Source organism: Schistocerca piceifrons, chromosome 1 (assembly GCF_021461385.2).
Source record: "Schistocerca piceifrons isolate TAMUIC-IGC-003096 chromosome 1, iqSchPice1.1, whole genome shotgun sequence".
Taxonomy (NCBI): Eukaryota; Metazoa; Arthropoda; class Insecta; order Orthoptera; family Acrididae; genus Schistocerca; species Schistocerca piceifrons.
Genome location: NC_060138.1, coordinates 1142042830 through 1142059763, shown reverse-complemented (window position 1 = coordinate 1142059763; position 16934 = coordinate 1142042830). Strand labels below are relative to the sequence as shown.

Here is a 16934-nt window from a genome sequence, read left to right as displayed (position 1 = left end):
CCAGCGTAGAGAACTGGCAGAAAGCACAAGCGGCCGCCGTGACGAGGGTGTTGAAAGTTGGTACAACGCTACGAAAAATGGCTAAGGCGGATCAGCGACTATGTAAATAAGTAGCTGGAAGTTGTAGCTAACTGTTGGAAATAAAACATTTTTCACAGTGGTTTTCATTTCGCGGCCGATCGGAATTTACTATCCGAATACTCCTTGTATAATAAATGTAATGGCGTTGGATCAATTAATATAAATGAACAAAGCAGACCATTATTGTTAAATCCCTATAAATATCAGTAATAACCTCTATAGAAAATGAATAAAATGTGGATTTTCGAGGTTACATGTTTTTGGTTTCAACAAAATTGTTATGTACAGAAAGTAGTCAGGTGACGATCGCTGATTTGGTATTTTAATGACAAGTGTGCAGCGAATTGGAATATTGTTGGCAGATTAAAACTGTGTGCCGGATCGAGACTCGAATTCGGGAGCTTTACCTTTCGCGGGCAAGTTCTCTACCATCTGAGATACCAAAGCACGACGACGTACTGGCAGAATTAATAGCAGTGAGAAGAGGTCGTGAGTCGTGCTTGGGTATCTCAGATGGTAGAGCACTTGCCAGCAAAAGGTAAAGGTCCCGAGTTCGAGTCTCGGTCCGGCAAACAGCTTTAATCTGTCAGGAAGTTTCATATCAGCGCACACTCCTCTGTAGAGTGAAAATCGCATTCAGGAATAAAATTATTTGATACATTTACATCGACGATTAAGGAGATAACTGGCCAGTAGTCTTTAATAACCATCAGCATTTAGGTCCCGTGACATGTTTATGTAATATATCGAATAAATATTTACTGTGGTAGTAACATTCTCTTAGCAGGTAAGGACACAAAGCTTTGCTGTTGTGGCATGTTGAGTTCACTTTGCTTACAGCTTGTGCGAGATAACCTGGCCCCTGCACAGAAACACACTCTCGTTCTCAGCGGTCGTTGAGTCCACCCCTCTTTTCTGAAGGGGTGGCAGCTTAAGTTTGCCGTCGCCTTCTGATATGTCTACTTCTTCTGCTAAGACCCAGACAGTCCCTTTCTGCCTTGGCTACAGTGTGGGAACGGAGGGGTGTGCACAGCGGCTACAGTGCAGCATTTCTTACACGGTTTCAAGAAACTATTCAGTATGAAATTTTGACTTTCTCACATATCATAGCCTCATTCACCAGCTTCAGGAGGAACCACGTATCACTTCGTTAATGGTCATATTTACTGTGATATTTCTATATTAAGCAAGGCACTGCGCGACATTCGAGTAGTTTGCAGTGAAAAATTGGGGCTGCTATGATTTTACGCTTGATAGATAATAAGTAATACATTTCAGCATACGGAGTGTAGATAACCTATTAAATTTCTCTTTGAACTTGAGACGAGATCTATATCTATCTTCAGTCTTGAGAAACTGGATCGTATGTAGTGCACTCACTTGAAATCCCTTACACAGACGATACAGTGGGAGTAAAATGTATGTAACATTCTTCATGTCCAAAAGAACACGTACCATTTTGATTCAGCAGTCACTATGAGTTAAGACAAAAATGAATTACACACATTAGCTGCGAGCTCACATTGATTTAAATCAGTGAGGAAAGTTGAAGATTTGTGCCAGACGGTATTCGAATCCAGGTCTCCTGTATGCCGATGCGCTGACTAATGGACCATCTGGACACAGTGATCATCCCAACTGCACGGACTATCCTAGCGCCCCCCCTAACGTCAGACCCAAAGTCTAAACTTATCCATACAATACTAATGTAAGGCCCTTCTCCACTATTATCATTACTCGTGGCATTTCACCAATCCCCCTCAGAATTCGATCCGGATGTACATCTGCACTGGAGAGATCATTGACTCCAGGGTTTATGTATATATATATATATATATATATATATATATATATGTGTGTGTGTGTGTGTGTGTGTGTGTGTGTGTGTGTTGTATGTGTGTGTTGTGTGTGGTGGTGGGAAAGTTGAAAATCTGTGATCAGTAGTGTGTGGATAAGGTGAGAATTTGGGTCTGATAGGAGGCGTGCTATAATAGTTCGTACAGATGCGATGATCGCTGTATCCCACAGTGGTTGTGAATCTGCCCAGTAAGCAGGAGACCTGGGTTCGAATCTCGGTCTGACAGAAATTTTCAACTTTCTTCGCTGACTTAAGCCAATGTCTGTATTTCCTTTATGTCATATTTTATATGTCGCAAATGGTTAGAGGTACCGAAACGAGTTTTTGTCAACTGATAGCATGCAAAGTGGAGAGAATTTTTCCATGTAATCAATATGCAAAACTTTCATACCTACTGTGATACTCAACGAATTACAATTGTCTCAATGAAATAATGTCATTATTTTAAAGGTCATCGACAGGCAGGGGAATGAAAAATGGTTCAAATGGCTCTGAGCACTATGGGACTTAATATCTATGGTCATCAGTCCCCTAGAACATAGAACTACTTAAACCTAACTAACCTAAGGACATCACACAACACCCAGTCATCACGAGGGGAATGGAAGTTAGTATGGATTTATAATAATGTAAGTGAATGAATCATACTTTTATTATTATACCGAGCATGTGATTTTCATAAGCTATTGACTTGACTTCTCCTCTATAGTCTATTTAACATTTGGCTGTTCCAGGAGTCTGTCACAATTCCAATTGCTTTAGCAAGCTACCTGGCTGAAATTGAGAAAAACCCCACAATCCCCCCCCCCTTTTTTTTTTTTTGCAAGGTAAGCAAATTTAACATGGCAACAAGAGGAAAAAAGTTCGCAAATCAGGAGAAAAAAATTGCTCCATCTCTCCTGTTTCAGAGTAATTAAGTTATCCACTGTGTTTTCAATAACACACAGTTGACTGTAGCTTAGAAGTTGTCCAAGATAGGCGTTTGTGTGAGGGCTCAAGATATAGAACTACACTTCCCCAACCGCGCTGTTCTGTCGGCAAGGGCGCCCGCAATACTTCCGTTGTCCGCTCCCCTACCGCGCCACCTTCGCAGCTAGGCGCCAGGTAATATACATGCACTCTACTAGAAGTTCTTTTTTAGAGTCAGCAGTCTTCTGACTGGTTTCATGGGGCCGCCACGAATTCCTCTTCTGTGTCAATCTCTTAATCTCAGAGTAGGACTTGAAGCCTACGTCCTAAGTTATTCGCTGGATGTGTTCTAGTTTCTATCTTCTTCTACATTTACCCTCTAAAGCTCCCTCTAGTACAATGGAAGTTAGTCCCTCATGTCTTACAGATGTCTTGGTGTCCTGTCCCTTCTTCTTGTCAGTCTTTTCCATATATTCCTTTCCTCACCGACTCTCTGGAGAACCTCCTCATTCTTTACCTTATCAGTCCACCTCTTTCACACTGTTTGGAACTGGCATCCAAACTCTCGCCTAACACATTCGCAACCAGTGAACTTTGCAAACGCGAAACCACCGTGAAACAACAAGACAACTTCCAACAACTGCCGGGGGCTCAAGTGCAGCGCATCAATACAAAGGGCTCGGGGACCACCGTCAATCTAACTGGAAAGGAACTGAACGAAGCAGCAACATCCGTGCTGTCAAATGGATTAAATGACATTACCTAAATGGGAGGTCATCAGTAGCGTCGACCAGGCCACCAGCGGGTTTCCCTCTGACACCACCAAAGACGTCAGAAGGGAGACATGCAGACTCATGTAAAAAGCAAAAACGCGGGAAACCAACACCTCCATGGTAGAACGCAGGGCAATGCACAACCTACGACAAGACGAAGATACGGTCGCCCTAGTGGCGGACAAAGGCAGAGCGACGATGCTGTTGTGATCACTTGACTACTGGCAGAAGATAGATGCCTTTCTAAGATCCAAATGAAACACGATCCTACATCAGCTGTGACGAGTAAGACCATCTCACTGCTAAAGAACTCAGGAATGGACAAGGATATGGTTCGAATGCTGAACCCCAGAGCACTGATACCACCAAACTTTCATGGACATCCGAAGTCACGCAAGAAGGGAGTTTCATTACATGCAATAGAGGACGCAAAACATTTGTCAACTTATGGAATAGCCAGACACCTGGTGCAGCTATTGAACCTCTCGTGGGTCATTGTCCTCACCCTGTGAAAAACAGTACGGACTTTGTGAAGATACTTCGAGGGACATCTTTGATGTTACGTCCTTCTTCACACGGCTACCTTCTGAGCACTCCTCGAATTTACTAAGGGACCACTTCGACGAAGAAACAGCGGAACTCTTCCGCCACGCAGTGACTACCACTTACTTCCAATGTGGTGGTAAATTCTACCGACAGGTAGACGGAGTTACCACGAAGAAGTTTGACAGAAGAGAGGAATTCATGGCAGACTGCAATGAACCACTCATTTGATTCATGACTCAAGGAAAAGCAACCTAAAGTTTCATCAGTCAATTTTATTCCTGTTTCCCTTGTAGTTCCTTTCTCTTGCAGCGCTTCTCATTTGTCAGTTTTTTGTCAGTATGGATTTCTGGTTGACATATCTGAGGAATTTGTCTTGGAACTTAACTGATTTATTTTGTTTATGGAATATATGTTTCAGTCGTTCCGTGTAGGTTAAAAATTATTGTTGAAGTCTTGTTGATGGAAGTCTCTGGAGATGTCCATAAAATTTAAATCTAATTTTTGGGATGTCTAACAAGAGGTGGGAAAATGTTTCTGTTGTTTCTAGGGTTTTAGTTTGCAGCCATCTTCTGTTCTATTTGGACCAAAAATCTTTCTCATAATCTTGCGTTCCTCTTTTAGAACATTTTCCATGTCACCTTTTATGTGAAGTGTGATAGGTTCATTACCTTCCAAGGCTTCTGGTTCGAGTAGTTACCGTTGGTATGGCAGTCTTTCGATTTCATCATACTTGTGGACAGTTATTGATTGTCGTGTTCTGCACTCATGAATTGACTAATAAGGATAAAATTTGAAATGATAATGCTATTACTGTAGGTTTAATTATTTTGATGTGCTTTCAAGTCTGCACGTAGCTGTCTCCTACGTCTTACAGGCTTCTGGAGTCCTTTCAGTAGTTTGACCATCCTTAAGTCAGCTGTCTCCAGTGGGGGACCATGGCCGCCTTTGCGGCGGCGCGGTTCCTTCCGTCCCTTTACGACGAACCTGCACCTGCCTGTGAACATTATCTCAGCAGATCATTAGTAGGGAAGCCGAGCGAAACCTACTGTGCTTCGACGTGAACCAGGTTGCAATTAAAGTCACTAAATCTACGTTTCGGGAGAAAGTCTTCGCACGAAACGAAAGGTTGGAAATTTTGTCCTTAATTAATATATTCTGAAACTTAGGTGAACAAGTATCACTGCCAAGCCCGTGCTAATCTTAACACAGTCACTCATAATCCATTTCACTCACGTTAGCAAGTTTATGGTGTTGCGTTTCCAGAAAACGTAATAGCTACAATAATACCGATTGTTTTTGACTGAGAATGGTCGACAAATATCAAGTCTGTCGGTACCTAATGCAGTCACAGTTTTTAGCCACCGACCTACTCAATACACGACGCGAAATTTATGTCTTTCTCGTGCAACATTCACTTAAAAATTCCGAAATTTCTACACACCCATCGGAATAATTATGCCGTCACTTTACAACACTTTTGATGTATGAAACACTTCTAGATCCGAAAACTTATCATTTCCATCGGAACTACTACTACACACGTCCGAATTGTTTCATGGCTAGGCTCCGACTCCTCTCTAGAATACTCTAAGTCTTCTCTACCAGCAGAGAAAGGTGCGCGAAGAATACTGCTTTACCATTGGTCAGTTTACTCAACAGCCAATAGCAAAACAACATTCTACCGCGTCAGTCCGCGCTTTTCATCAATAACCAATCGCAAAATAGTAAAGCTAACGACTGCACTTTTTACCGACGTAATTATCTAATATGCTGAAGTTTTGTTTATTCATAAAGTTATTTACTATTGTTATTTATACCTGAATTAACTTTCCCTTTACCATAAACTTACTTTACAAATCTATTCTGCAAAAATCCCGTTTGTCCACATCCATACTTCTTCGAAATGTTCCCACACTAAATCCAACTACATAACTCATTAAACAGTTATCTTCATATTAACCTTAAACCACACTCAAGCATCATTCATACTGCTCAAACACATTTATAACATTTTACCTACACAAAAAGACATACGAGGTGCATTCAAGTTCTAAGGCCTTCGACTTTTTTTCTAATTAACTACTCACCCGAAATCGATGAAACTGGCGTTACTTCTCGACGTAATCGCCCTGCAGACGTACACATTTTTCACAACGCTGACGCCATGATTCCATGGCAGCGGCGAAGGCCTCTTTAGGAGTCTGTTTTGACCACTGGAAAACCGCTGAGGCAATAGCAGCACGGCTGGTGAATGTGCGGCCACGGAGAATGTCTTTCATTGTTGGAAAAAGTCAAAAGTCACTACGAGCCAGGTCAGGTGAGTAGGGAGCATGAGGAATCACTTAAAAGTTGTTATCACGAAGAAACTGTTGCGTAACGTTAGCTCGATGTGCGGGTGCGTTGTCTTGGTGAAACAGCATACGTGCAGCCCTTCCCGGACGTTTTTGTTGCAGTGCAGGAAGGAATTTGTTCTTCAAAACATTTTCGTAGGATGCACCTGTTACTGTAGTGCCCTTTGGAACGCAATGGGTAAGGATTACGCCCTCGCTGTTCCATAACATGGATACCATCATTTCTTCAGCACTGACGGTTACCCGAAATTTTTTTGGTGGCAGTGAATCTGTGTGCTTCCATTGAGCTGACTGGCGCTTTGTTTCTGGATTGAAAAATGGCATCCACGTCTCATCCATTGCCACAACCGACGAAAAGACAGTCCCATTCATGCTGTCGTTGCACGTCAACATTGCTTGGCAACATGCCACATGGGCAGCCGTGTGGTCGTCCGTCAGCATTCGTGGCACCACCTGGATGACACTTTTCGCATTTTCAGGTCGTCATGCAGGATTGTGTGCACAGAACCCACAGAAATGCCAACTCTGGAGGCGATCTGTTCAACAGTCATTCGGCGATCCCCCAAAACAATTCTCTCCACTTTCTCGATCATGTCGTCAGACCGGCTTGTGCGAGCCCGAGGTTGTTTCGGATTGTTGTCACACGATGTTCTGCCTTCATTAAACTGCCGCACCCACGAACGCACTTTCGACACATCCATAACTCCATCACCACATGTCTCCTTCAATTGTCGATGAATTTCAATTGGTTTGACACCACGCAAATTCAGAAAACGAATGATTGCACGCTGTTCAAGTAAGGAAAACGTCGCCATTTTAAATATTTAAAACGGTTCTCACTCTCGCCGCTGGCGGTAAAATTCCATCTGCCGTACGGTGCTGCCATCTCTGGGACATATTGACAATGAACGCGGCCTCATTTTAAAACAATGCGCATGTTTCTATCTCTTTCCAGTCCGGAGAAAAAAAATCGGAGGCCTTAGAACTTGAATGCACCTCGTAATAACAATTTATGAAAATACTAGAACAATTTATTAAAAACATTCTATTACTTTTGTGCACTCTAGTGGGCACAATCTAAACTAAATGACAGTCTCCTATTCAGTACTGTCCTCTATCGGCTTATACATAAACTACGTGCGCGTCCAGTTTCGCGTCACCATCTGTCACTATCCAGCTCTGAGACACATTTCCCACTTAACCACCCCAAAGGCAGGATCGGTATACGGCGCTACGCCTCACCTTCTCAGTTTCACATTTTTCTACGTCTCTGTGTGCTGAATCTTTGAATCTGTCCAGTTTGAATATTTTCGAAATTTATTGAGCACTCATGACATGAATCACACTACAAAAAATGTGTAGTACTTACCCTGAATACCCCTATATCATTGACATAGGAATCAGAGGCGTTATAATCTGCATGAATGTAGATCTCTGTCACGTTGTGTCTCGTACCCCCTTCTTTCAGTTGGATGGTACCAGCCAGCACCCCGTATGGGTTGACCCTATAGCCAAAAGAAAACAAAACTGTATCAGAAATATTCATAATAGAAATAGGTGCAACTTGTTACCGTTACATAGAGCTATTTTCAAGTGTACAGCACTTAGATAGATGTGTTGTCGGTTAATATAACATACAGTATTTCGTGTAAGTATTTCATACAAATAGCGACTAAAACTAAATCTGTTAACCAGAAGGTTCGTTTGAACACCACAGACATTTACCAAGTACTAGCACATACGCTCTTGACTCACTGCGAGTATTAACATTTACCTCGTCACTGTTCGGAAGTGTAATACTCAATTTAATCTTTCACTAGATGCACGTAACTTCTCCTATTGGCACTTGCAATTAATTGTGGGGACTATACTTGCCAGTTTCATTGGCTGTGAATAGTATAAATGTGCAGTTTTGTTTGATGTGATTGGAAAAAATTTATTACAGGTTGCAAAAGGTAAGATTGTGATTACTCATGGTCTCTGTTCTACAGAAGAAGAGAATTATTACTAAGTGCGTTCACTGTTGCTCATATCTGAGATCTCATTTGTTACTTGTATTGCTGCGCGTGGTTATATTATGATAAAGTTCTGTTTCTTCATTCAGTGATCTTGAGAGAACTGCGGGCACAGTGTACTCTAATCAGTGTAAACGCAATCAGTTGATTTCTTGTGTTGATCTGATGTTGAGATAAGAGTGGAGAGTTTGGTCAGTAATTATTAATGCTGAAAATAATAGAATCAATCATTTTTTTGTGTGCTTGCAAAGTTAATGCCTCCGTCTCTAGTAGTTCATGTAGGAACTGGGATTGTTCCCGGAACAGTTGAATGGTTAATTTTAATTTCATTTGTGTGCTACAATGGAGGTAATTCTCCATTAATTCCCTGCAAGTATTGTGATTTGAGGCTTCACAGCTGAGTGAATTAACACATTCTCTTATTTATTACATCTTTCGATCTGAAATTAAGGCTGAAATAAATGAAACTGTAATTTGAGAATTAGGTTATGATATCTTAATGCTTTATTATAGTTTTGAATGTATAAAAAAAAGGAATAATACTTGTCCGTTGCTGCTCTTATACACTCAGTTGCTGTTGAATTTTGAAAAGCAGAGTTGAGACTGTTTGAAACACCTCTGCAGTTTGTTTTTTCAGTGTGAAGGTTATGAAGTGTGACTGGATTAGTATACAGGGTGCCCCATTTATCTTGACCACCATAAATGTTTATCGAGATGCAAATTACAAACTTTTTCAAGCAAATGTTCTTTAGCTGTCATGGGGACATCAATCAGCATGATTGCCTTCGTTGTAGCTTTGTTTTTACAAAGATATGAACAGCGGTATAACTTTTTTATATGGCACCAGCCCTAACGTCGGTATGCAGCAAGATTTTGGAACATACATTGTGTTCGAACATTATGAATTATCTGGAAGAGAACGGTCTATTGACACATAGTCAACACGGATATAGAAAACATCGTTCTTGTGAAACACAACAAGCTCTTTACACAGACGAAGTGGTGAGTGCTCTTTAGAAGGGATTTCAAATAGATTCCTTATTTCCATCCATTTCTAAAATTTATTCCAAAATGTATCACTTAAGACGCTTGTGGAATATGCAATATAGTTTCAATTATGTGACTGTATTCGTGATTTTCTGTCAGAGAGGTCACGGTTCGTATTAAGTGATGGAAAGTAATCGAATAAAACAGAAGTGGTTTCTGGCGTTGGCAAAGGTAGTGTTATGGGCCCTTTGCTGTTCCTTATCTATTTAAACGATTTAGTAGACGATCTGAGCAGCCGTCATAGGTTGTTTGGAGACGATGCTGTCGTTTATCATCCAGTAAAGTCATCAGAAGATCAAAACGAATTGCAAAACGATTAGGAAAGATATCTGTATGGTGCAAAAATTGGCAATTGACCCTAAATAACGGAAAGTGTGAGGTCATCCACGTGAGTGCTAAAAGGAATTCGTTAAACTTCGGTTACATGACAAATCTGTTGAATCTCAAGGCCGCAAATTCAACTAAATACCTAGGAATTAGAATCATGAAAAATTTTTAATTTGACAGTACCCATAGAAAATATTGTGGGTGAAGCAAACCAAAGACTGTTTTATTGTCAGAATCATTAGGAAATGTAACAGAGCTACTAAAGAGACTACGCTAGTCCGTCCTCTTTTGGAGCATTGTACTCGGTATGGGATCCTTATCAGTTAGGATAAACAGAGTACATCGAGAAAGTTCAAAGAACACCAAAACGTTCTGTACTATCGTGAAATAGGGGAGTGAGTATCATTGACATGATAGTGGGTTTGGGATGGACATAATTAAAACAAATGCGTTTTTCATTGCGGCGGAATCCTCTCACGAAATTTTAGTCACCAACTTTCTCCTCCGAATGCGAAAATATTTTGGTGACGCCGACCTACATAGGGAGAAATGATCATCATATTAAAGTAAGGGAAAGCAGAGATCGCATGGAAAGATACACGTGTTCTGCAGTTTCGCAGGAGAGCTTCTGTAAAGTTTGGAAGGTAGGAGACGAGGTACTGGCAGAAGTAAAGCTGTGGGTACCGGGCGTGAGTCGTGCTTCGGTAGCTCAGTTGGTAGAGCACTTGCCCGCGAAAGGTAATTACTCACTGTTTGAGACAGTGGGCTGCGGTGATCCCCCACTGCTCGTTCAAGATGGAGGCGCCGCACCAGTGAGCCTCACCCTGCTGCAGCGACAGCTGAAACACGACAAAGTACTGCTGAGTCCCAACTGCTGCGGACATCCAAAACCTCGTCTGATCTACATCATACTCAGCAAGCCACCTAACAGTGTGTGGCGGAAGGTTTCCTCCCCCTATACTGTGAGCCATACGGGCTGCGTCTGCTATTAATTTCACCCATCGTTGACAATCTTTGTCTGAATAACTGTAGAAGTGTGCATGTGGCGTCATCGTTGGGGACAACAGCCACTAAGCGACAAAGTTTTGGTCAGTGAGTGTGTGGTGTGCGGAGGGAGTCGGCTGGGGGAACAAGATGTTTGGAGTTCTGGACGGTACACGAGAGAGCGAATCGGCTCCTCTGAAGGCACCGAGCCTGATTTTGACTGTGGGTTATCGCCTGCCCAGCGCGTCGGTTTCCTTGATTGGGCATGACATTTTGGGAAACACACCAGCGACTGGGAGGTTATACGGCCTGTTCGACGCTAGTGAGGATCTCTTCCAGGCTTAAGGAGTTGACGGACAGCGGCCATCCTGTCCAATGTAAGTAACTTCCATGTATTTACTTACATATCGCTCTTCCCCCCACCCGACCCCCCCCCACCCCCACCCCCTGTGGGGCTTATGCAACCACCATTTATAATTAATAGCAGCTGTTTAAAGGTCATTTGGTTAAAAACTGATCAGTGTGTTGTGGATACCTATAGCTGCCTCTTCTGTGATTGTTAATTGTTTTGATAATTCTGTAATTAGCATTTGTACAGAAAGACAGGGTTTCAAAATTAATAGCAACTCTTTTTTAAAAAATTATTTGTATAATCTGATCAGTGAATTTTTCATAACTTTAGTTACTTATTCAGTGACTGTTAATTGTTTTTTTTAATTCTGCGTTATGATGTCTACTGACTGACAGCCGGTTTATAATTAATAACAGCTATTTAAAAATCACTTGCTTAAAATCTGATGAGGGAATTTTGGTTAACTGTAGCTAACTATTCAGTGACTGCTAATTGTTTTGATAACGCTATAATTAGCATAATAATAAATGAAAAGCATCAAACAATATTACTTTTATTGTTAACCGGTTTTCGGCTTACAAGGCCATCTTCAGACATTTACTATAATTAGCCTGTGTACAGAATGATGGTGGCTTCAAACTTAATAGCAGCTGTTCGATAATGCTTGAAATGTGATCAGGGAACTTCTGTTAACTGTAGCTAACTATTCGATGACTGTTGATTGTTTTTAGGATTCTGTGCTTTTGGTATATAGTCCAAGGATATTAAAGGCTATGAACGCTGAAGCAGCTATGTGTGAACCCCAGTCCTTCCATTAGTGTTACCATATACGAAACCCTTCCACCTAAATTCCTAGTTATCAACTGCTAACCCAGAGCGTAGTTATTTTTCTTTTTCTAGAAAGGGGCAGGGGGAGGGCGGGGTCGCCATCCTTTCCTTCAGACCAGCTGGTGCCATGCTCACAGCAACAGTTTTGCCAACTGCCGCCATCACCTGAGAGGAGATGCAGTGCTCTACCCTTCCAACTGCCCGCTGCTGACATCAGCACGCCTCACCAGCTGAGACCACCAACGTCACAGAGGGCACTGGCCGCCTACTCAGTTCTTCCTTCGCCGATGTACTTGTTATGAAATAAACGGATTACTCAACCAGTACTGTTTCCATGAAGGATCACCGTCCGATACCTGCCACTACACCACTGCAGTCAGTCGTCAGGTACTGAACTGCAAGACATACTCACCTAATTCAGCCAGCCTCACCTCCTCGTAGCGTCGAGGTCACACTCCAGGCCTCTACATCTTATAACATAGGTAGACATTAATGTTATCATACCTTTATGGTCGCTGGAACCCTCCTCCACGATAGCGAATCCGAAATGTTGACCTCATGAGTTAGTTCTCTGTCTTCTCGAAATAATAATCGGACAAAACATTCAGAATAATCTCAGAAAAATCACTCTCCCATTCTATAGCTCGTAATATTTCAATATAATGATCGGGAAATTTGTTCATGTTCCACTACAAATTTTCCCTGTTATGCTCCGCCAGTGACGATTCTCAGCCGGCCCTCCTGTTGACACTGTATGAAGCGTAACGTATGCTTCTGCACAGATAGTGTGACTGTGACGGGCGGTTTTTCTTGTCTCGCTATGGAGAAATATGGAAGGCAAAGAAAGGGACAGCCTTGAACTCGGTGCTGGATCATAGCCAGCTTCTCTCAAATAAGGCTAATGGCGTCTTATTTGGCGTCTCCATCCGATGTCTGAACCACCATAAACAATTACACATATCCTAACTCCATGGAATTCTGCCGAGTGGATGATACGCCCTCGACTGCCTGAGAGTATGCCATTGTACACAGCTTCTCGTAGCGTGTACACCTACATTAAGAATAACCTCTAAAAGTATTAGGAGTTCTTTGTGAACCTCTGCTAACGTCTATAAATAGGGTAAAATTTCTGGTCCCTTGAACTCTCACTTATCGTGGTTTGCCTGTATTGGATACGAGTCCATACCAATGATTTCCTGTTATTTTGTTACATTCGGTTTCCAACTTCAGAGTATATAAACAAGGAAAACAATACTGAAGTTCCAGAGATATCTTACTGTAAAAGATCTACAGGAATAGGCAGGTACCTGAAGAATCCCTTTCTCCTTTCCCCTGTAAAGGAGACACTCATTAATGTGTAGAGAGTTACTGGAGGGCAAAATAACTAAACCTGATCGTCACCATATGATTTTCCTCTTTCTAGTGAGTGAAATTTACACCGTCAAGCTTTTTTTGGTAGTACTTACCATGAAAGGAAATTCGCCTGGTTCCGCTTCTTCGCCGTTGACTATGCGTCCCTGTGGTACCGACATCTTTCGCTGCACTGCGCCACCTATAAAAGGTCGTATATTTACCGTAGATGCTTCATACAATGATCCTACAGGCATTGTTGACAGTCATAGGAACCAGGATTTATCACTAAGAATCAGCAACACTTATTCTGTATTATACGAATGGTCACTCGTGCGGCGGTTACCATGTCACATCAGTGAAACATGTTTTTGGAAAATATTTCCGCGACACTGTTGTCAGTGCTCTGCTCTGTGAGATATCTGGTACCAGCTCAAGATCATCAGAGCCTCACTTTTCACATTCCTTCTTCAGTGCCTGCTAGCCACCCACTTTATGTTGCGGGAAATGTGTCCCCGTAAAGATACGTTTGATTCTCTCCCACTCTTTCCCTTCTTAACAAAAACCTGACCCTAACGAATTTCATGTTTCTAGTACTTCACAGTGTCTGGTAACGTTCAGAGCTTCGTCGTCCCACGAGAAACTGGATTCGCGCATGGTCTCCTCCGTCAAAAAATCACTTGGAACTTGATCAGAATCATACGGTGGTTGCTCCAGCAGTTAAAAAAAAGGATTTAGAATTCTCTGTATTTTTTCCAGTTGTACGAGGACAGGAATTTTCAAAAATGATTCAAATGGCTCTGAGCACTATGGGACTTAACATCTTAGGTCATCAGTCCAATGCACTTAGAACTACTTAAACCTAAGTACATCACACACATCCATGCCCGAGGCAGGGTTCGAACCTGCGACCTTAGCAGTCGCGCGGTTCCGGACTGAAGCGCCTAGAAGCGGTCGGCTACAACGGCCGGCTCAGGCATTTTCATAAAATAGATTAAACGTTGGGAAGCTTCCCTCTCCTTTTCCGCTATAATTATGGGCTCAAGATCTCGTAGTAGCTATCACTGTGAAACGTGACAATGTGCTGTGTACGAGTGACCACGCTTCAGATAACTTCATTCGATAGCTAAGAATATGAGGTGGCTTCAGAAGGAAACCCGGTTGTTGTACGGGCAATGAATTGAAGTTGTAACCTTTTTAATTAAGCGAATGCCGATTAGAATGCAGCTGGATGGCAGACAGACGAACGGCCAGAGCGGAGGTAGCGTGCAGAAGGGTTATGATAAGAGCCGAGTCGGGTGCGGTAGGCCAGCATGGTGACTTGCAAGAACGAGAAGGCGGAAGTACACAGAAAAGCCAGGAGTAGCTTAGAAATACGACGTAGTATCCACAGGTGGACAAATGGCTCTGAACACTATGGGACTTAACATCTGAGGTCATCAGTCCCCAAGAAAAAAATGGTTCAAATGGCTCTGAGCACTATGCGACTTAACTTCTGTGGTCATCAGTCGCCTAGAACTTAGAACTAATTAAACCTAACTAACCTAAGGACATCACACACATCCATGCCCGAGGCAGAATTCGAACCTGCAACCGCAGCGGTCGCGCGGTTCCAGACTGAAGCGCCTAGAACGTCTCGGCCACACCGGCCGGCCCACAGGTGAAACCCTCTTGGGGATGGAGAAGGTGGACTGGTCCGACCAGAGGCTGCCAAAGGGTAAAAAAGTAGTTCGTTTGAAAACAAAACTTTTAATTAGAGCAGAGGGCCAGGGTAAAATTTGAAGAAGAGTGTAGATCAAAAGTGTATATGCGCAGAAAGCAACAGTGACAGTATAAGGTAAAATGAGTCTGTCTTAAGGAAAAAGATGGTGCTGGTGTCACAAACAGTTTAGTGGGGGAGAAGGGGCGTACAGCACGCAATTGTTGAGGACTAGCTGTTCGACAGGGGCGCAGCCGGCTTTTGCGCTCCCGTAAGATTACCAACTGAGCTTTGATTTTTGACTAAATCTGAATAAGACCGTGACAAAGTAGCTTTCGCGTAGGTGGTGAAGTTATTTTGACTGTGAATAAATGTTTATCTTAATATGTGACAATTACTGCGACACAGACACAAATAGTAAATTGAGCAAAGCTTCATCTACATCTACATGACTACTCTGCAATTCACATTTAAGTGCTTGGCAGAGGGTTCATCGAACCACGATCACTGTCTCCCTACCATTCCACCCCCGAACAGCGCGCGGGAAAAATGAAAACCTAAACCTTTCTGTTCGAGCTCTGATTTCCCTTATTTTATTTTGATGATCATTCCTACCTATGTAGGATGGGCTCAACAAAATATTTTCGCATTCGGAAGAGAAAGTTGGTGACTGAAATTTCGTAAATAGATCTCGCCGCGACGAAAAACGTCTTTGCTTTAATGACTTCCATCCCAACTCGCATATCATATCTGCCACACTCTCTCCCCTATTACGTTATAATACAAAACGAGCTGCCCATTTTTTACCCCTTCGATGTCCTCCGTCAATCCCACCTGGTAATGATCCCACACCGCGCAGCAATATTCCAACAGAGGACGAACGAGTGTAGTGTAAGCTGTCTCTTTAGTGGACTTGTTGCATCTTCTAAGTGTCCTGCCAATGAAACGCAACCTTTGGCTCGCCTTCCCCACAATATTATCTATGTGGTTCAAAAATGGTTAAACCTAACTAACCTAAGGACATCACATACATCCAAGCCCGAGGCAGGATTCGAACCTGCGACCGTAGCGGTCGCGCGGGTCCAGACTGACGCGCCTAGAACCAATCGGCCACACCGGCCGGCTATCTATGTGGTCTTTCCAACAAAGTTGTTCGTAATTTTTACACCCAGGTACTTAGTTGAATTGACAGCCTTGAGAATTGTACTATTTATCGAGTAATCGAATTCCAACGGATTTCTTTTGGAACTCATATGGATCACCTCACACTTTTCGTTATTTAGCGTCAACTGCCACCTGCCACACCATACAGCAATCTTTTCTAAATCGCTTTGCAACTGATACTAGTCTTCGGATAACCTTACTAGACGGTAAATTACAGCATTGTCTGCGAACAACCTAAGAGAACTGCTCAGATTGTCACCCAGGTCATTTATATATATCAGGAACAGCAGAGGTCCCAGGACGCTTCCCTGGGGAACACCTGATATTACTTCAATTTTACTCGATGATGTGCCGTCTATTACTACGAATTGCGACCTTCCTGACAGGAAATCACGAATCCAGTCGCACAACTGAGACGATACCCCATACGCCCGCAGCTTGATTAGAAGTCGCTTGTGAGGAACGGTGTCAAAAGCTGTCCGGAAATCCAGAATTACGGAATCAACCTGAGATCCCCTGTCGATAGCGGCCATTACTTCGTGCGAATAAAGAGCTAGCTGCGTTGCACAAGAACGATGTTTTCTAAAACCATGCTGATTACGTATCAATAGATCGTTCCCTTCGAGGTGATTCATAATGTTTGAATACAG

At 42.6% G+C, this 16934-nt stretch overlaps 1 protein-coding gene across 1 annotated transcript in view; it reads right to left on the bottom strand.

Annotated features, from left to right (window-relative positions):
- The window catches only part of LOC124778532 (trypsin-like), a 34825-nt gene extending 21222 nt beyond the window's left edge, over positions 1–13603 (bottom strand). Inside the window, exons 1-3 of the mRNA XM_047253650.1 lie at positions 13538–13603; positions 10658–10746; positions 7888–8023 (exon numbers count right to left, since the gene is read on the bottom strand). Coding sequence (XP_047109606.1) covers positions 7888–8023; positions 10658–10746; positions 13538–13603 — 291 coding nt within the window. The remainder of the gene's footprint in view (positions 1–7887; positions 8024–10657; positions 10747–13537) is intronic.
- Positions 13604–16934: the final 3331 nt, after the last annotated feature.